The sequence below is a fragment of the Talpa europaea genome (genome assembly GCF_964194135.1).
Source record: "Talpa europaea genome assembly, chromosome: 7".
NCBI classification, from domain to species: Eukaryota; Metazoa; Chordata; class Mammalia; order Eulipotyphla; family Talpidae; genus Talpa; species Talpa europaea.
In genome coordinates, this window is record NC_140074.1 from 116,200,869 (window position 1) to 116,219,553 (window position 18,685).

General features: G+C 57.0%; 1 protein-coding gene across 1 annotated transcript; it reads right to left on the reverse strand.

The window, feature by feature from the left end:
• Window positions 1–226: 226 nt before the first annotated feature.
• Window positions 227–16,379, reverse strand: NGFR (nerve growth factor receptor; the record flags this gene model as incomplete). The annotated part of the gene is made up of 6 exons (XM_084237247.1): window positions 227–528; window positions 1,153–1,313; window positions 2,452–2,704; window positions 6,498–6,857; window positions 9,440–9,581; window positions 16,314–16,379. The coding sequence occupies 6 exons, from the start codon at window positions 16,377–16,379 to the stop codon at window positions 227–229; spliced, it is 1,284 nt and encodes a 427-aa protein (XP_084093373.1).
• Window positions 16,380–18,685: the final 2,306 nt, after the last annotated feature.

The following is an 18,685-nucleotide window of genomic DNA, read 5'->3' on the forward strand; positions in this document are numbered from 1 at the left end:
AGATGTGAGGGGGTGAGGGCGGTGGGAGAGGCAGCAGGGGCACTTCTGGCGCTGGAGGGAGTGTGGCCAGAAGCGAAGAGCCACAGGGAGCGGTGGCAGGGCTGTGGTTCAGGGGCCTGGGCACTGAGGTCCTGCCCAGAGGAGCTCAGCTCTGACGTGGCCCATGGGGGTTGGCTGGAGCGTCAGTCGTCGGAATGTGGGGGCGGGGCAGGGGCTCCCGGCGGGCTCACACCGGGGACGTGGCTGTGGACTCGCTGCACAGGCTCTCGACAATGTCAGCTCTCTGGATACGGCGCAGCGCAGCCAGGAGGGTGTCGAGGGTGGCACTGTCCTGGGCAGCCCAGCTGGTGAGCAGGGCACGGACTGGGCAGGCCTCGTGGGTGAAGGAGTCTATGTGCTCAGGCTGGTAGCCCAGCTCGCCTGCCAGATGCCTCCAGGTGTCCCCCGCAGAGCCATTGAGAAGCTTCTCCACCTCCTCTCGCTTGGCCGGGGGCAGGCTGCTGTAGAGGCCTCCATCACCCTTGAGGGCTACCAAGAACCCAGGGGGAGTCAGGTACTACCCGATGCACCCCCATGTCCCCATGGTGGGCATGGCAGTCCGGGGTTAGTCCCAAGAAGGGCCCAGGCCTTTCTCCTCCCAACCTTGGAAAACCCCTAGGGCCTAGAGGCAGAGGGATGGCCAAGATGAGGCCCTGGATAGGAGGATGCTGACTCACGTCCCCTCCCTACCTGCATCTCCAGCACTGTCCCTTCCCTGTGGCCCAGCTCTTAGGCAGAGGGGGAGACAGGGTTCCCAGCCCCAGACTCTCTGCAGTGAGTGTCCTGAGGTTGGGTGATGGGCCACTAATTACGGTACATCATTAACTACTTGTTCCCCAGAAGTCCAGGGCAGGAGGCAAATTGCAGCCACTTTGGGGAGTAATTAGCCCCAGGGGGGGACAATTAGCTTGATTGAGTCTGGATGCTCCAATTTGTCAAAGCCTCCTTTCCCAAGTCATTCCACTGGAGAGGACCTGCCGGACAGAGAGGCCCTCATCCTACAGAGGCCCCGTGAGCCAGCCCCTCTGGCCGTCCCTTCTCCAGTCTAATGGAGGGGGGTCTCACTCCTGCCCCCCTGTCTGGGTTGCCCTGCTGGGCTTTGGCCTTGCTCACCCTGGCCGGCGGCCGTCTGCGTGTGAGGCTGCTGGTCATGCAGGCTCTGGCTGTCCACGGAGATGCCGCTGTCACTGTGGAGCTTTTCTCCCTCCGGAGGGGGCGTCTGGTTCACAGGCCGGCTGTTGGCTCCTTGCTTGTTCTGCTTGCAGCTGTTCCACCTGGATCGAGGACGGGCCACTCTCAGGGCTGAGGGCACCCAGCCCCCCCACTAAGGTATCATTTCTGACGAGGTCTGGCAGGGGTGCAGCTGTAACTCTCTGCCACTGCACCCGAGGGTCTCATTTCTCTATGCATCTGCCCCCCGCTGACACTGGGGGCGAGAGGTACCTGGCTTGGTGCTCACCCCCAAGTGTCAGCACACATTTGGTCAGCGATGGTGCTAAAAGAAATGACTTCCCAGGAGTTCCACTTTTCCCTGCCCGCCCTCTGAGACACCCCCACGTTTCGCAGGGATATACCCAAGGATCTCCTCCGCTGCAATAAGCAAGAAGGAAAAACCAAAAACAAACCCAATGTCCATGGACAGGAGGCTGGTTACATAAATCACGATCTGGCCAGTGTTATCGGAGGAGCGTTTACAAATGACCAGGGGGATTAAGTGGAAAAGCTGTAGGCTACGCGTGTGTGAGGATGCTTTCTAAAAATGTGTGTTTACATAGAACTAGAAAAAGCCTTATATGCCTGTGTTTATAAATGCGTAGAAAATGGCTGGAAAGGATCCACTGCAGATTCCAATGAGGAAAGGGGTTGGATTTGGAAAGATAAAAGGGGGATTTTACTTTTTGCTTTATAGGACATTGTTCTTGTTTGCATTTTCTCAAACAAGCATGCATTACTTTGATGGTTTTCTTGAAAGAACAGAAAATGCACTTAAATGTTAAAACCCTTTCCAGAAATTCTTGCACATCCTGTATCTCTAAATGTAGGTGCCACGGGACCCCAAATGTGAAATGGGAAGGATGAGACACAGACACGCACACACTGGTCACTATGTGAGTAAATGGGGGTTCAGGGTAAGGGACACAGGCAGCTGGCAAAGAATGTTCTGTGTGCATTTGGGAGCTGGGGAGAAGGGGAGAATCGTGGGAGTCGGGGGCCAGCACTAGCACAGGACAGGAAGGGCCCCTTCCCTACCTCCTGTTAAGCTGCCATGCCCTGAGGTAGGGCAGCTGATGGTGAGTGAGGATGAGCCTGGCTGGATTAAGTTAAAAGGGCATGTGCATTTTCAGGTCACAGTCACAGCAAAGCCTTCTTTGAGGGCAAAGGTCCGGCTCTCTCTTCCCCATTCCCTCTCACCTCTTGAAGGCAATGTAGGCCACCAGCCCCACCACCACAGCGGCCAGGATGGAGCAATAGACAGGGATGAGGTTGTCTGTGGTGCCTCGCGTCACCACAGGCTGAGAGCTGCCCATCACTGTGGTCACCACATTGGCCACCGTGCTGGCTATGAGGTCTTGCTCTGGAGGTGCCTCTGGCTCCTGAGTGCTGGGGATTGTGCTGTCTGAGCCTTCCGGGGGTGTGGACCGTGTGATCCAACGGCCAGGGATCTCTAGGAGAAAGGGCTATAGGAGTGAATGCCAACTCCCCCCAAGCCCATCCCTTCATGTTCTTACCACCCCCCACTCAGCACTTCTTCTCCAGCCCCAGCCCCTTCTCCAGGTTTGTGCCCAGTTGTTTTGCACAGAGGTGAAGGCTGGGATTGTGTGAGGTCAACATGGAGGAGAAAGGCAAACACCTGGAAGTCAGGAGATCTGGGTCTGCCACTGACTAGCTGTGTGAGTCTCTTCAACTCTCAGGACCTCAGTTTCCCCATCCATGTAAGGGGACAGTAAAAGATGGTCTAAGCTCCCTTCCATCTTGGGAGTAGCTGTGGTCCTAGAGTTCCATTCTGCCTGTCCTGGGTACCAGAGGCCCGGCATGGAGGTAAATACACAAAAGAGAGTGAACCCTAGAAAATCTTCAGCTAGCATCACTCTAGGGAAATGCTGGAAACTCAGGTTGCCCCAGATGACCACAGGCACCCCTTCCCTAAGGAAGGATGAGGATCACATCTTCCCCCACGCCACCCTCCTTTCCAGTCTCTGAGGCTGGGGGTGGGGGGCCGGGTGTGCTACAGCAGCAGCCAGTCCTCTGGCAGTGGGGAGAGTGTTTCCTGAGTGTGTGGCCCTCACACAATCTGATCTTGCCAGGGTAGACAGTGGCAGGTAGCCCCAGCCCAACTTGGGTACGGAGTTGGCTGCTGGCTAAGAAAGGACCTACACAGCAGGTAGGTACTGTCCCACCTCAGGGGAAGGGAGACTGCCTTGCCACCCACCTGGGCCCTCGTATGCCAGCTGAGCATCTCTAGCTTCCCTAAGCAGGAGACCTGGCACCTCCTGGCACCAGTGGGTGGGATTTTCCATTGTGCCATTCAGTGGGGGGCAGCAGCAGGGGCTGTAGATTCTGGAGGGCCTGGGGCTGCCTGTCTGGGCAAAGTTGCCTCCCCCATCCATCCTCGCTTCCCACGACTGGGGCAGGGAGGGAAAGCTGAAGGGACATGCCACTGGGGTGAAAAGGAGGACACTCAGCTCCCCAACTCTGCCCATTGAGTTTGCCACCCAAGTTGGAGTCAGAGCTACTCACTGGTGTCCTGGGCCTTGAGACAAAGATGCTTCAAAGGCCCTTATTTTCAGCACCTTCTGAGGGGTACAGCCCCCAGATGTGAATCTGGAATCCATCTGGCTGGCAGTGGGGAGGGGAGTGCCATCTGCTGTCCCTTCCCACCCCTCCCCCATTTCAGTCCTGGGTCAGGAGGAGGGGGTGGGACAGGAAGTGAAGAAGACAGAGCCCTTCTCCTCTAAGTAGTAGACCAGGCCTTAGAGCTCTAGGGAGGGGTTGAGGAGGTCTTCTCTTGCCCTGATAGGGCACTGGGCGACCTGGAGGGGCAGCCTGAGCCCTGAGGCTAAGATACCAGTTGGGGGCCTGGCAGACCCCAACCCCAAGGCTGAAGGTATGGAGTGGATGTGTGAGGAGGGGGTGCTGGTGAGGCAGGATGTCGCTGAGGTTCCAGGGCCACAGGGAAGGGCAGAGACAGCGCAAGGGATAGAGGAAGTCCAGGGCAGGGTCTAGGGCACTCTCCCCTCATCTCTCCAGTCCCCTCTGTTTGAGGGTGAAGGGGATGAGATCCAGATGTGGCCATGTCCACTAGCATTCCAGCCAGCTAAGCCCTTGGCAGGTCCTGACAGCCATTTCCTGAATGGGAGCTGTCAGATTTGGGGGTGGAGAGAGGGACCAGGTTACTCCTCCTAAACCCAAATTTCACCGGGGGCAAGGCGGGTGAGTCACCAGGATACCTGAAATGTATATGCAAGAAATACAATGCACTGAGGGGCAGAGGGGTCAACCCAACCACGAATCAAATTCCATTTCCTGAAATGTTCCCTCTGCCCCAAGCTGACATTTAACCCATCAGACACTGGAGCAGAAAAAGGGAGGGAGCACAGTAAACACATCCCTGGGGATACCCTCCTCTTTTAGGGTGCCTGGGAAAGTGGGGTGGTATCTGGGAGGAGTCTGTAAACGCCCCAGAAATAGAGCCTACCCCTCCTCCAGCCATCACCTTTCTTTGCTGGAACTGCACGGCTGACTAAGTCCCCCCACCAGCTGGTCCAGACTTGTCCACAAACCAGCATCTGAAGTTCCCTCCCTGCTCTGCCTTGCGCCTGACACCACTTGCCTGTCTCCTGGCCCTGGGCGAAGGCCACCGGAACCCTGTTCTGTCTCCTTCCTCCTACCCATGTGATAGGGAAGCTTTGCACTTGTGCCTGGCCTCAGTCCAGCTTCACAGCCTTCTCTGCCCTGAGTAGACCCGGAAGCAAAGCAAGGGTGTGCAGAGCCAGTGTCAAACCGGAGGTGCCCCCCCCACACACAGGGGACCTATCTCCACCACCTGCTCTGGTGTTCTTGGCAGAAGGCAGAGGCTGTGTTGTCTTTACCAGGAAGGGGGATCTCCTGGGAACTCAGTCTCTCTCAGTAAACTGGGGTAAAAGCTAACTCTCCTGACGGACTGGACAGACTCAATGCTCCTGAGGAGACACTGTGTTGCCTGCTCAGTGTGAGGGCACCCTAAGGGTTAGGCCCCAAAAGGAAATAGCTAAATGGGCACCCAGCCACAGGGTGAGGAACAGAAAGTAAAGCATTATCAACCTCTCCCTGCAGCTGAAAAGCCCACCCATGTCCCCCAAGATGGAGCTCACCAACCAGAGATCCAAACAGTGCTGACAAGGTGCTCCCCACTCCCAGGAGGAGCTTCCCTGTCTCCTTGGGGCTCCATGCCTGCCAAAGGTGGCCACAGTCAGCTCCCATGCACCGCTGGGGGCTGAAAGCCCCATGCATGGGGCCTGGTCTCAGGATCCAGAGCCCCAGGCCTGCTGTTCCCTGTCTTCCTCCATCACAAAGGCTCTGCCCCCACAACCTCCTTAGGGTCCTCCAACCTGTGACAGTGACTCTTGGTCCCTCTCACAGACACCACAAGTTGGTATACCAGCCACCTTCCTTAACCCACAGCAATCCGGGTAACCATGGCCACTGAGGAAACTGAGGTCCAGAGTTAAGAGTGCCAGTCCTGGGCCTCCCCGGTGGCGCAGTGGTTGAGCGCTGGGTTTCGAAGCTGCCCGCAGCCTCCGCAGCGCTGGTTCAATCCCCGGCTGCTCCCCGGCCACCAGAGGAGGGTCCCACATGGCACGCAGACCTCTCCTGCCGCCCGCTGCTCCCCTCAGCAGTGTTCTTCGGTCCTTCTGCCTGCTCTGCTCCCCGCTCTGGCTCTGGTGAATTCTCTCACCCTCCCGCACTTCTGACTGTACTCAGTGCATGTATAAACAAAACAAACAAACAAATAAATAAATAAAACATGCCTCTATTAAAAAAAAAAAAGAGTGCCAGTCCTGACTAGCATCCTCAGATAGAAAGTCACAGGGCTGATTCCGCCGCAGTGCCCAGGGCCATAAACCCAGGCCTGGCCTCGAAGGATAAAGATCCCAGAGGACCCTCAGGAGAGGGTCCTCAAGTCCCTTAACACTTGGAAAGCCCCTTCAAGGCTCACACATGCCCTGCCCTGTGCCCGGGACACCAGGGCTCCCAGCTACTTAACCTCTCCTAGCAGGACAACCACAAATTGAGAGAAGCTCTAGAAAATGAGTTGCCATGTGGTAGCTGTGGCCAGGAGGATGCTGATGGCTTTCTTTGGCTCAGCCCAAGGAAGAAAACAGTGGTCAGGCAGGGTGGGGAGACACCTCCTCCCTGAGATTCCGGGGACACAGAGCCGCGCCCGCCCTTCTCGACCCGCAGGGGGCGCCCTTCCTCACCCTCGCACTCGGCGTCGGCCCAGCGCGAGCACTCGCGCAGCTGGCGCTCCGTGTCCTCGCACACCGTGCAGGGCAGGCACGGGTCCACGTGGTTGGCCTCGTCGGAGTAGGTGCCGTCGGGACACTCCTCGCACACGGTGTTCTGCTTGTCCTGGCACGAGTACACGAGGCCCGAGCCCGCCTCGCACACGCGGCACGCCTCGCAGCGGCCCGTCGTCTCGTCCTGGTAGTAGCCGTAGGCGCAGCGGCATACGGCGTCGTCGGCCTCCACGCAAGGCGCCGACATGCTCTGCAGACCCACGCACTCGGTGCACGGCTTGCACGGCTCGGTGGCACTCACCACGTCAGAGAAGGTCACGCCTGGGGGTACATGGACCGTGGGCCCGGGATTTAGCCTCCTGCAGTTTGGGCATGTGGGACACGGGCTCCCCCTCCCCCCATCTTACTAGGGCACTGACCCCCCTCTTCAGCTTTGCCCCCTCATTACTCCTTAAAAACTGCTGGCAGCCGACTGGGTAGGAAGAAGGGCGCCAAGAGTCCCGTGCTAGCGCCCCTGATGCTTCAGGGGTAACCCAGCTGGTACTGGAAATTTCTTGGCAAATTCTCAGAGAGAGCTCCCAACCCTATCCCCTTGTTCCCAGCGTGATTAAGGAATAATCGCAGCGTGGTTCCCACCCAGCCCTCCCCGCAGGCCAGAGCTGGGCTGTGAACCCAGCCCAGGCACACAGGGCCTTCACCAGGGAGCCTTCCCGGGCAGCTGTCCTTCCAAGCCTCTGTGCACAGGTGGGGGCTCAAGTGCTGCCTGCATGGGAGTGGCTGGAGTTAGCAGTGTCTTCCACCATGGCGCTACCCCACGCTGCAGAAGGACTTGGCTTTTGAGGGTGGGACTCGCGGTAAGAAAGTGCAGTAGAGCGGGAGGGCCTGAAGCGAGACAAGCAGCACTTGGTATGTAGTGCTCTGCCCTTTCAAAGGCAGGAAGGGGAGACCTGGAGCTCAAGGCGTGACTGTGCTCTCTTAGTCAATGGATATGAGCTTCAGAATCAGGGGAGGCCAGGGTCCTCTGCTCCTGGAGCCTGGAGGGAGTCCGGCACAGAGCCAGATCTTCACCCCTTCCAGCCCAGGGTGGAAAGCTCTGCCAGTCTGAATCTGACAGAACTCATCCTTGCTCCAAGTGCAGAAAGAGCAGATTTAGGCAATTGAGAACAGGGAAGGAGGGAGTCCTCAGAAAGTGGAAGCAGGAGTAGCTGAGCCCCAGGTGACGTGTCAGCCCATGAGGGAAAGGGGGGTTGCTGTGGGGACTGAGCTCAGACTTCTCTAGAAGCTTCCAGAGACAAGATGGAGCATGGCACCATTGTCTTCAGGAGTGGGTGTGTGGATGGAAAAGCAAAGGAGGGAAAAGCAGAGCGAGATGAAGAGGCCAGATACTGGGGAGGAAGAGGAGATAATACAGCGATGAACTAAAGGGAGTTTCCAGTCAGTGCTGGCAGAGGGACCTCTGTGTTTCTCATCCTAGGGAGCAGGTAGATCTGGATTCAGAACCTGCTTCCATCACTTAGTAGCTGTGAGACTTGGGTGTTTTTCTGAGTCTTTTTCTTTCTCCATTAAACAGAAGAGTAACATCTCCTCTCACACAGCTGTGGTGAGGAACAAATGAAGTTCTACTGTAAAACCCTTGACACAGGGCAGGGATCCTATAAAGCTTGGGTACCCCGGGGTGAGCAATGATAAAAGTAGGTGGCAGAGAAGCAGACAGCAGGAAGGACTTCCAAACACAAACAGGCAAAGCCGGCCGTCCAGTTTATACAAACAAGAGGAACCAATCTGGCTGGCATATGGCAGATGTGGGTCTAGTCACACCAAAGAGAAAGGGAAGGGCTCTGCTATGGGAAAACACAGAAAATTAGCAGAAAACTCCTGGGAGTGGGTTTTAAGGGGTGGGAAAAATGTGGTCTTTTTTTTTTGGCAGAGAATGAAGGCAGGAGCTTAATGGGTTTCCTTGTGGAAACGTTTTGACGATAGAGGGAAAGTCCGCTGGGGTCTCCATCCCATAAAGTGGGCTTGTAAAGGTGGCCTGTTAACGCAGCTGGAGAGGAGGGGAGGAGGGAAGGGGGAGGGAGGGTTCCAGCTACCGCGCTGTGCTGGGCTCTGCTCCTGTCTCCCGCCCCTTCCCCACAGAGGCCAGGCCCTCCCTCTCCCAGGCCCCACTAAGGCTATTCCTCCTTTCACAGAAGGGAGTGGAGTCCCAGCCTGGGAGACTTAGGGCCCAGGCGGGGAGATTCCTGGGCAGGAGTCTAGGAAATGAGTCTCCCCTCCCCAAGGGAGTCCCAGTGGGAATGGCCACAGTGCCCTGCTCCCTCCTGTACTCGGAATCATCACCCTGATACCCTTACAGTTCTCCAAACCCATGCCTCCTCCCTGCTGCCCCGGAAAGCTCTTCTTCCTTTGGGTGGAGCTGGAGAATTATTTGCCTGCTGGGGGGTGGGGGGAGTTAGTCACTGTTTCCAGGATCCCCCAAGGTCAGTCTCCAGGGCAGCTAGGATTTGATCCTCCTCCCCTCCCTCCCTCCCCACCAACACACGGAAGGTAAGTGGCAGCCATTGATTTTGCAGCGAGGGTGGTATTTTTAGCTGATCATAGCATCAGCTACTCTTCCCCACCTGGCAACACTCTTCTACCAGGCCTCTCTGCTTGGGGGCTGGGTAGGGGCACCCCATAGGAGTCCCCCACCAGGCCCCCTCCTCCCTCAGCATACTTCTCTACCCATTCTCAGCCCTCTGGCCTCCTGAACAGGGTCAACTACTTCTGGGGCCCACACAGTGGTGGGTGAGAGACCCCATCAGGAGGCAGAGCCCTTATAAGACCTCAATTGGTCATGTTCCTCTCCAGCTCCCCTCCCTGCCTTCCACTCCTCACCCCTCTCCCCACGTGCACCCCATACTCACTGTCCAGGCAGGGCTCACACACAGTCTGGTTGGCTCCACAAGGCTGGGCCACACCCTCGCCCAGGTTGCAGGCTTTGCAGCACTCACCACTATGGGTGTACAGGCCCGTGGGGCAGGACTCCTTGGCCCGTCCGAGGGACACCTGGGTATGGGGAGATCAGCAGGTCAGATTGATTAGAGAAAGGGGGGCTGGCTCCTGAGGGATCAAACACCCCCACCCCTTCCTCAAGGCTTCTATTGGAACCATGTGGGCCAGGATGAGCTCACCAGGGAGGCATTAAGCACATCAAAGCTGGAGAGAAGAAAGGCAGTTGGGGACAGTGCACCCCTGCAGGCTTCTGGGCTGTGAGGTCAGAGTCTCCAAAGCTGACCTTCTGCAAAGTTCATCCTGAGGTGGCAGCAATGCCCAGAATCCTTGAGATACACCACATGGAAAAGGTGGCCTGCAGAGCAGCGAGTCCTCAGGCTGGGGTGTCAGGAAGGCCAGGCAGGTTGCAGCTTGCACAGGGCTGCCAGCCAAGGGGGCAACCAGAGGCTGAAATCCAGCCCAAACTCCACCTGCCAAGCTGCACACCTGCAGGGCTGCATTTATCTGGAGGGCAGCCTTTTCCTAACACAAGGCCCCGCCTGGCAGAACCCTAGTGCAGTTTCTTAATTCTGTCATTCAACATTTTAAGTATCAAATGTTTGTACTCAAGGACTGAAGGCAGAGGCGTGGGGTCTTAGGTTCAAGTCCTGATCTGTGCTGAGAGTTCTGCCCCGCCCTGTTTTCCCTCTCTGGGTCTTCATCTCTCAACAGAGAGAGATAGTGACAGCTTGGGGCAGAGCTAAAGACCAGCCTATCTGCAAGAGTCTGGCGCCAAGGCCGGAGAAAAGGTCTCCTGTTATCTATGATGAGAAAGTGGCCACTTTCACCACCCAGCAGCCCTGCTCCACCAGGGTTTGATTTCCAGCCACCAGCCAGCCCCCTTCCTGCCCCCACGCAGCCAGTGGGACTGGCGCTGGAATCGGGCAAGGGGAGTCAGATTCCTGCCGCCGAGGCATCTTTGCTCATGGATGGAACGATTTAGCACCAGATTCCCTAGAGGGAGGGGCTGCTGGCAGTTTGTTTTATATTTCTTTTCCTTAACCAAAAAAAAAAAAAAAAAAGTAATGTCTAATAAAACTCCAAAGCCAGTTTCCCTGGCCCCAGACCATGCAGCTCCCATTTGATGCCGAGAGGAAATATGGGCACTTGGGTCGTGGGACCAGACAGGAGCTTTAAATGCCATTTTGGACCTTCCTCTGCTTTCACCTCAGGCAGACCATGAGGTCACACTAGGGTTTGGTGCAGGCAAGGGAATGGGCAGCCTGGGTCAGTCTAGCAGCGGCCTGAGGTCCTCAAGAGACCAGCAGCAAGGGTGCATGCAGCTTCGGAGGGGAACTTGGGTGTCACCAGCCTCTCCTCCCAGGTAGCAGGAACAGAGCTGGGAACATCTGTAAACCAGGAGCCTGTGGAGATGGGGGGAAGGCCAGATGCAGGCAGGCCCCCAGGAGCCAAGTGAGATTCCAGAAGGTCTGTTCTGATTTCCTTTTATCCTTTAGGGCTCTGCTAAAATGTCACTTCCTGAACATCATGGTCCTGTGGCCCCCACCTCTCCCAGACTTAGGCAGAGCTGCCCTGTTATACTTCTCCCTCCTCACTCTACTTGCCTGGTCTGAAGCTTCACTGAGTCCCCCCGGCTAGATGGTCCACCTCCTGAGGGCAGGCCTGTGGATGCGCCAGCCCCTGATGGTCACCTGGCTCACAGTAGGTCCTTAGTGTGCATATTTATGGAATATGAAAATACTGTATGGAATATGTTAATTACTAGTTAACTAGAATCCCAGGGAGCAGCTTTCTGAAGAGCTGTGCTTGCGGCTTTCATCACCGAAGGTTTCCCTTCCACCCTGGTGGCTGCACCCTGGCCTGTCTCTGGAACAGACCTACACGGTTTCCCCCTGACTCAGGGACTCGGTATTTACACCAGCGATTATGCTGGGCTGCAATGCAGTGAAACTCTTGTGTTCTTTATCGCAAATTACCACACGTTTGTGTCTTTGAGTTCTTCTGTCAGCTTTTTTTCAAAATAGTGTTTCTGTTTCCTTCCCTTCTGTATCAGTTGTCATTTGTGCCACTACCAGAGTGTGTCTGGTGACCCCTCCCCACCACTCTAATTCCCTAGGTCTATGGGAAGCTCTAGAAATGGTATAACTAGCCTTGGTCGAAAGGGGTCAAAATGAGTGTAAATAGGATTCAAACCTGGAGGGGACAATTCTCGGAGGAAAAAGTGTGAGCTCCCCCTGCCTTCCTCCTCAGCTGCCTCCATCATTGCATCATGGTTCATCTCTTTGGAGCTAGGACATGTTTTGGATTTCTCTGTGCCTCAGTTTCCCCACCATTAGGTAATCATGACAGCATCTGCCTCATTAAAGGAGAGAGCAAGGTGCATATACAGTTGGATACCTTTCTCTTGTCTGGGGTTGTTCTAGCTCCCTTGGTGGCTTTGGCTATGTTCCAGTTAGTTAACACAGCAGGGACCAGGAGGACTCTGGATAGCTAAGGGGGTCCGCCTCAAGTGGGGGGTGGTGCAGCAGCCTCAGCAGGTCCCTCCTCCTTGAAGTCTGTTCTCTGGGCCGCAGCCACGCTCCTTTCTCTTCTCCTAGATCTTGCATTCAGAGTCATGGCCATATTAGTACAAACCATGTGTTTCCTGTGTTTGCTTTATGTTTCCTATTTCAAAACATCCCAGACCTGCTACTTAGTAGTATATTACTTTGGGTAAATTCTCCGTGTCTCTAAGCCTAGGTTTTCCTGCCTACAACATTGGATTGGTCCTATCTACTCTCCAGGGTTGCGATTAATAATTCAATGAAATAACTTATGCAAATCTGGCTGGTGTAGGGTAAGAGTTCAATAAATGTTAGTTTGCAAAGGGAGTATGAGCTGCTGCCCTTGGGTGGGAGAGCACAGCCATCCCCAAAGAGAGGAGCTATCAAAAAATAGGGTGCATGATAGCTAATGAAGGAGATTTACCCACCAGGAAGAGTCTGAAGAGACTATGAAAACCAAAGGAGGATGAGAAATTGCTTTCCTTAAAATGAACTCACTCAACTGTGCTCTCGAGCATGGAGCTAAGAGTTTCCAATGAGACATGGCCTGATCTCAGCAACGAGTCACTGTCCCCTGAGGGACAGAACATGTCACCCCAAAATGCCGCTCCAGATGCCAAAATGCTGAGGGGTTGCCTTTGCCCCCTCTCAGATAGATGGGGAAAGCGAGGGCCCCACAGTTCAGGCCTAATGTAAGCCCCTGTCATGCCTCTCTTAATTCAAAGCTGCCAATCTTGGGGAGCAGGGAGTATGATAGGAGTCAGCAAATTGCTCCAAAAGAATCAATTTACCAAAACGATAGATGCATTTGCCTGAAATTTACATGTATTACACTTTTTCATTTCCAATTTGATGGAAATGAAATGATTACATCCCATTTTCTAAAATGCTTGCAATCATTCTATTTTTACCATTAAAAAAAAAAAAACATGGAAATACCCTCAGATGAATTGATGTTTAGGAACCTGAAACTTATTTTAAAACTGGACAAAATAGTAAACCCACCAAAATAGTTGAAAGAATTTGAATACATGAACTCACAGCATGATGAGTCCTACCCATTCACAACAGCCTCATCAGAATGAAGCCAGTAGCCACCGCCACAGGGTTGAAGAGTTTCCTATATGTGGAAGGTCTATTGAGGCCAATGCAAATCCTTGGCAGGTACTGGTAAGTGCCTCCCACCCCTGTGGACAGGGGTGATCTTGGGGTAGGAGAGAGAAAATTCCTTTTTTAAAAAAGACTTATTTATTTTTATACAAGAACCGGGTACAGACCAGATGTGCGGGAGGGTGAGAGGATTCACCTGAGACAGAGCAGGGAACGGAACAGGCAGACGGACTGAAATACACTACAGAGGAGCAGTGGGCAAGACAGTAAGAGGTCTGCCCAGTCATGTGGGTATCCCCGTGGCCGGCAGGGATCCAACTGGCACTGCAGAAGCTGTGAACAGCTTCACAGCGCTGCGCTCAACAGCCTGAGCCACCAGCGTGCCACCAGGAGACAGGTAATTCCTAAGGAGATGCTGCATAAAGATTTTCGAGGGGTGTGGAGCCCTGGGGAAAGAGACTAAGCTCCAAATTTGGGATATGTAATCTCCAGAGCTAGTGATGGTTCAAGGCCAAGTGCCCCTGTGTGATCTAGAAGTCTGGGGTGTGGGGCAGGGGTGGTGGAGCCTGGAGGTAATAATAAGCGCCAATCCCGGGGCACCACCGCCTGCAACTGGCGGCTCCTGGTTTGGGGCCTGAAACGCTGACAAGCTTAGCTCCTACAACTGTAAAATGGGAATAACTAGATTTGGTCTGCTGCGACTTTTTAAGGGTTAAGTAACACAGAGAAAATTACTTAGGGCAGTGCATGGCACATAGTAGGGACTCAACCCAGTTTATTAGTCCGGCCTCCCCTCCCAGCACCCCCAGGGAAGACTAGGCTCGTGCGCAAGACGCGGCTGGTCCAGCCGGGTGGGGACCCCTTTCTGCCCCAGCGGCCTCCCGAGCCTGGCCGCTCCTGTCCTTTCATTTGCGGCCCTCACTGCATCCCTATTAGGCGCATTAGCCAGCCCGGCGGCTCCGGTTACAGACGTCTGAATGACAAAGTGCCTCCATTACCGGCGCGGCCCGCCAGCCGACCCGCCGGGACGCGCTCTGGTTTCAGCACTCTCCACCGCCGCCGGCCCGAAACGCGCGCCGCTGCGCCGCGCGGCGCCCGCCCTTGGAGAGCCGCCCCCGAGGCCGGCGAGAGCCGCGGGGCTGCAGGAGACGGACTGGGCTCCCGGCCACCTTCGCGGTCCCCCAGCCCCTCCACGCCCAGCTCCCCCTGCTCTGCTCCACGCGGAGGACACCGTCCGGCCCAGACCCGGAGCCCCAGCCCACGCCTCGCCTTTCCCGGGTCCTAGCACCGGCCGCGCGGCCCCACCTCCCCGGCCCGCTCCCCCCGCCGAGAAGCGTCTCCAGCCCGCGGCGTTAGTTAGAAAACGCGCCGCAGCCTCTCCAAATCCCCGGACGAAGCCACAGGTACTGACAACTCCAGGGAACCTGGGCTGAGTCTTTGGGATGGGGTTCATCTACCCCGGCCCGCGGACTCCGCGCCCGCCCGGCTCCATGGACGGTGTCAAGTGCGCCTTGCGGAGAAGCCGCTCCCAGGCGGATCGGGGCGCGGGCTGTCTGTCCCCTTAAAAGGCATGGGGTGGACGGAGCTGGGAATCAGGCGAGGGCTGCCTCGCTAGGACCGAGGCTCAACTTCCTCGGACTCTAGCCACGTCTTTAAACGTGCGGAGCCTCAGTCTCCTTATCTGTAAAATGGGGGTTTGGGGGCCCGACGCTCAGACGAGACTTGAAGCACGCCCCTCCAGCGCCAAACCCCCGCTCTGTCTACACACCAGGCCGCGGCTCCCGAGTGTCTTGTCGGAACTACCGGGAGGTGCTGGACGCTCATGAGGACTAGGTGTCTCTTGCCGAAACAGAATCTGGGGCCTCGGTTTCGTGGGGTGCCCAGCGGCTTCCCCAGGAAACTGGGCGGGGCGCCCGCGAAATCCCGGCCCTCCTGGGAGCTGGAGCCTGGGGAACCGCGGGCCAGGCGTCCTGGTCGCCTAACTTATTGGGGGCTTGGGGGGCCCGGGAACGCGGTCCCGGGCGCGCCTGCCGCGGAGCGCGCACCTCGTTCGCTCAGCAACGCCCCCTGCGGGCGCCTCGGGGGGCGCGACCCCGGGCGGTGCGCGGCTGGGACTTCCCCGCGGGGCGCGACGCGCGCGCAGGAGCTCGGCACCCGGGGACTCGGGGCGGCCAGACCCCTCAGGAGGCGCCTGCTCCAGGTGTCAGCGAAGCTGCTTCACACTGTGGGAGTGAGTGCGTCGGAGTGGGAATCCGGGGAACAGGCTCGACCTAGCGAAGTGGGGTCTCCCTTCCCAGTCTGAGATCCCAGCTTCTCTGCCCCCACTGGGCGAGGTCTTCCCGGGAAAGCGCGCGGCAGACGCGGGGCGCTTTCGCGCCCCTGCCCCTCCGGCCCCCTGTCCCCTGGCAGGCAGGCGGGGCACCGGCCACTTCAGCTTGCCCTTCGGTGTCCTTTCATTTTGCTGCTTCTCTCTACCTCCCTCGCCGTCGTCGTGCGTTTTCTGCCCTCCTTGGCCCACTTCGACTCCCTCTTCGACCGCCCCCTCTGCAACCTCTCCCTCCGACGCCCCTCCCCCCCATTGTCTGGCCGGCCCCCATTGTCCGATGCGGGTCCCCACTGCCTCCAGTCCCTCCAGCCTGTTCCCCATTGTTCCAGCCCCTCGCCCCCGGCCCTCGCCCCCGCCCACTTGCCCTCTCACCCGCAGCCCCCGGCCCAATGCCTCCCTCTCTTGCCTGGGTTCAGTCCCCGACCCTACGGAGATAAGATGCTCAAGAGAAAAGTCGCCTCGAAATCCCGGCATTCAAGCGCCCCCTTCTGAAGAACCCAGACACCCGAGAGTTCCAGTACCCCCTCTGAGAGACCCCTCCCAGCGCCTCCGCACAACCCCTTGCGATACCCCAGGACCGGCACCCGTGCGCCCCTCTTGCCGTCATCTCTGCCCGGGACCAGGGTCTCCTCTGCGCGCTGAGAGCCTTAGACACTCCTCCCTGGCCTGTCATCGGAGCTCCTCTCCCGCCACCCACCCCTGCGCCTGGGACTCTGCGCGCGGTTCTCTTCTTCCTCGGGGAGACCTAGCCCCCTTGGGGGGTCCAGTCCTAGGAAAGGGAGCGGGTTCGCTCCTGCTGGCACTCACCCCCAGGAGTAGCAGCAGCAGTAGGCGCGGCCGGTCCATGGCGCAGCCGGCGGCACCTGCCCCCATCTCCAGCCTCCCGCGGCCGCGTCCGGCTTCCAGCTCAGCGCGCTCCGCGGACAGATAGGGCTGCGCGGCGCTGCGCCCCAGCGCCCGCCCCCCAGAGCTGGCCGCGGCTCCGCTCGCTCTGGCTGCGGGCGGGCGGGGCTGGGAGAAGCCAGTGCGGCGGCCCCGCCTCCTCCCCGCCCCGCCCGCCCACCCCCGGAACCGCGCCCGCCCGCCGCGCCGCCTCCGGGAGGGAGCGCAGGGGAAGGAGCTCGAGCCGGGAGCCGCGCCCGCCCGCGAGCCCGCCAGCCGCTTTTCGGCGCCCCTAGGCCCTCCGAGCCTTCCACCCGCACCCTCCACCCTCCCGGTACCCGAGGCCCATCCCGCGCTGCTGCGCGTGGGTCTCCCGTGCGTGGGCTTGGGGGCTAGGGCGGCCCCTCTGCGCCTCCGGTCTTTGGCCGCGGCCCCCGGCAAGATTCACTCCCGTGCCCGTTTTCCTCTAGTCTGGCTTCTGATTCTTCCCTGAGTCGTCCCTACCCAGTCATTACCAGCGAGAATGACCACTGCCAGCCCCGCTCTTCATTTTCTAGCCCAGACCCCACCCCTACCCAGTGCAGGGGGCCTTCTGGGCAGAGGCCTAGAGAAAGGGGGAAGAGCGCTGGCAGGTGGCCGATTTGGGATGGTGTGCAACGGGAACATTCAAAGTGGAATCCTATCCAACATTATTTGAATTCTCAAAAGATGGGTTGGAAGAGGTCACAGGTGTACACACAAAACACTGGAACACACGTGCTCTCAAACTTGGATACGTGTGCACCTGTGCACTGGGTATGCCCACCCCGTCTCCTGCACGCCCCCCACACTGTGTGCACCTTGCATCCATGCACACTCATCGCACACGTGGTCACACAAACACATACTCACCTACATGTGTCGTGCACACATACAGTCACCTCCACACAAGCTATAATGTGTATTATCTCTCACTCAAGTGCATACAAGCATCCATGAACACACACACAAACACATCACACACACACTCAGATGCATCCCCTACAGTACAGCCTTCACTAGAGGCTAGGAGGACTCCATTACTATTATTGCCAAGGTCTCCCAGGTAGGGACTGCAATCTGTTGTCTGAATGCCTGTTCCACAGTTGGTTTCAATACAGATCTGTAAAGGGAATAAACAGAAAAGTGGTTGAATATGCCCATCCGCAGACTATGCAGACGACCCCAGGGCCACACTCTCTATGCCCTAGAAACCTCAGTAGGTCCTAAGCACACTCACGTGAGAGCTGGGAGTGTGCCACCAGTCTGTTGGTGGAAAGCACCCCCATCCCCAGCTGGGTGCTCACCCTCTGCCTTTCCTCACCCTTTCCTGCTCCTCAGACATAAAGGCCCTGGAGCACAGAGCTATGGGGGGTGAGGGGGTGGGAGGGCAAGTCTACAAAGCCCAACCCTGCACCCTGATCTTGGCCATATGCAGACCTCAGGTTTGAGGTCTATTGAAAAAAATAGCACCATCCTCCCACATTACAGGAAGAAGGGGGAGATCAAGCATTTGGGAAGAGGGCATGCTGGCAAGTTGGTATGTGATTTCCTAGATCAGCTGATGTCAATTCATTCTTTTGTGGGGGGTAAAATATCTGTCCTGTGAATTTCTTTCCTGTGTCACCAACAAAGTCCGGGTGACAGCCAGCCACAAGAGGACAGATCGACATCTCCGTGACTTGGAGCATGGCAGCGAATGAGCCACCAACTCCATGGTGGGCATAAGAGGTCAGTCTGCTGGTCCCTCCTCAGAAATCCCTGAGGACCCCTCCCCCCTGACAGGGACCATCTCTCAGCTGTCTCCTCCCACTGTTTTCATAGCTCTTCTTTCCTCTCAGCCGAATTCATGGAAGGCAGGAAGGGGTGACATAGTACTCACAGCAGCATCAAGCTGCTGCTTTCTACCTTGGGTATCGACAGTGTGGCATTAATTTAAATACTGCTGTTACTAATTTATGATCCCGGTTACTATTATTGCCAAGGTTATCCATCTCAACACAATTTAATATGACCCACGTTACCATGGCTGGGCCTGGCTTATTAATAATTTCCATGGTCTTGATCATTTAAGCCTTACTCCAACAATTACAAACAGCAATTGTTACTATTATTAGCAGTATTTCTCTGATGAAGCCCCAGCACGAGACCACGATGTAGTGCCGAGTGCGGGTGGGGAAAAGAGCTGCAGTGCCCGGAGGACAGAACACAGAAAGGAGAGCCGGTGGCCCTGGCTCTAAGTGCCCACACTCCCCACCCCCCACGTGGCTCACTCCTGT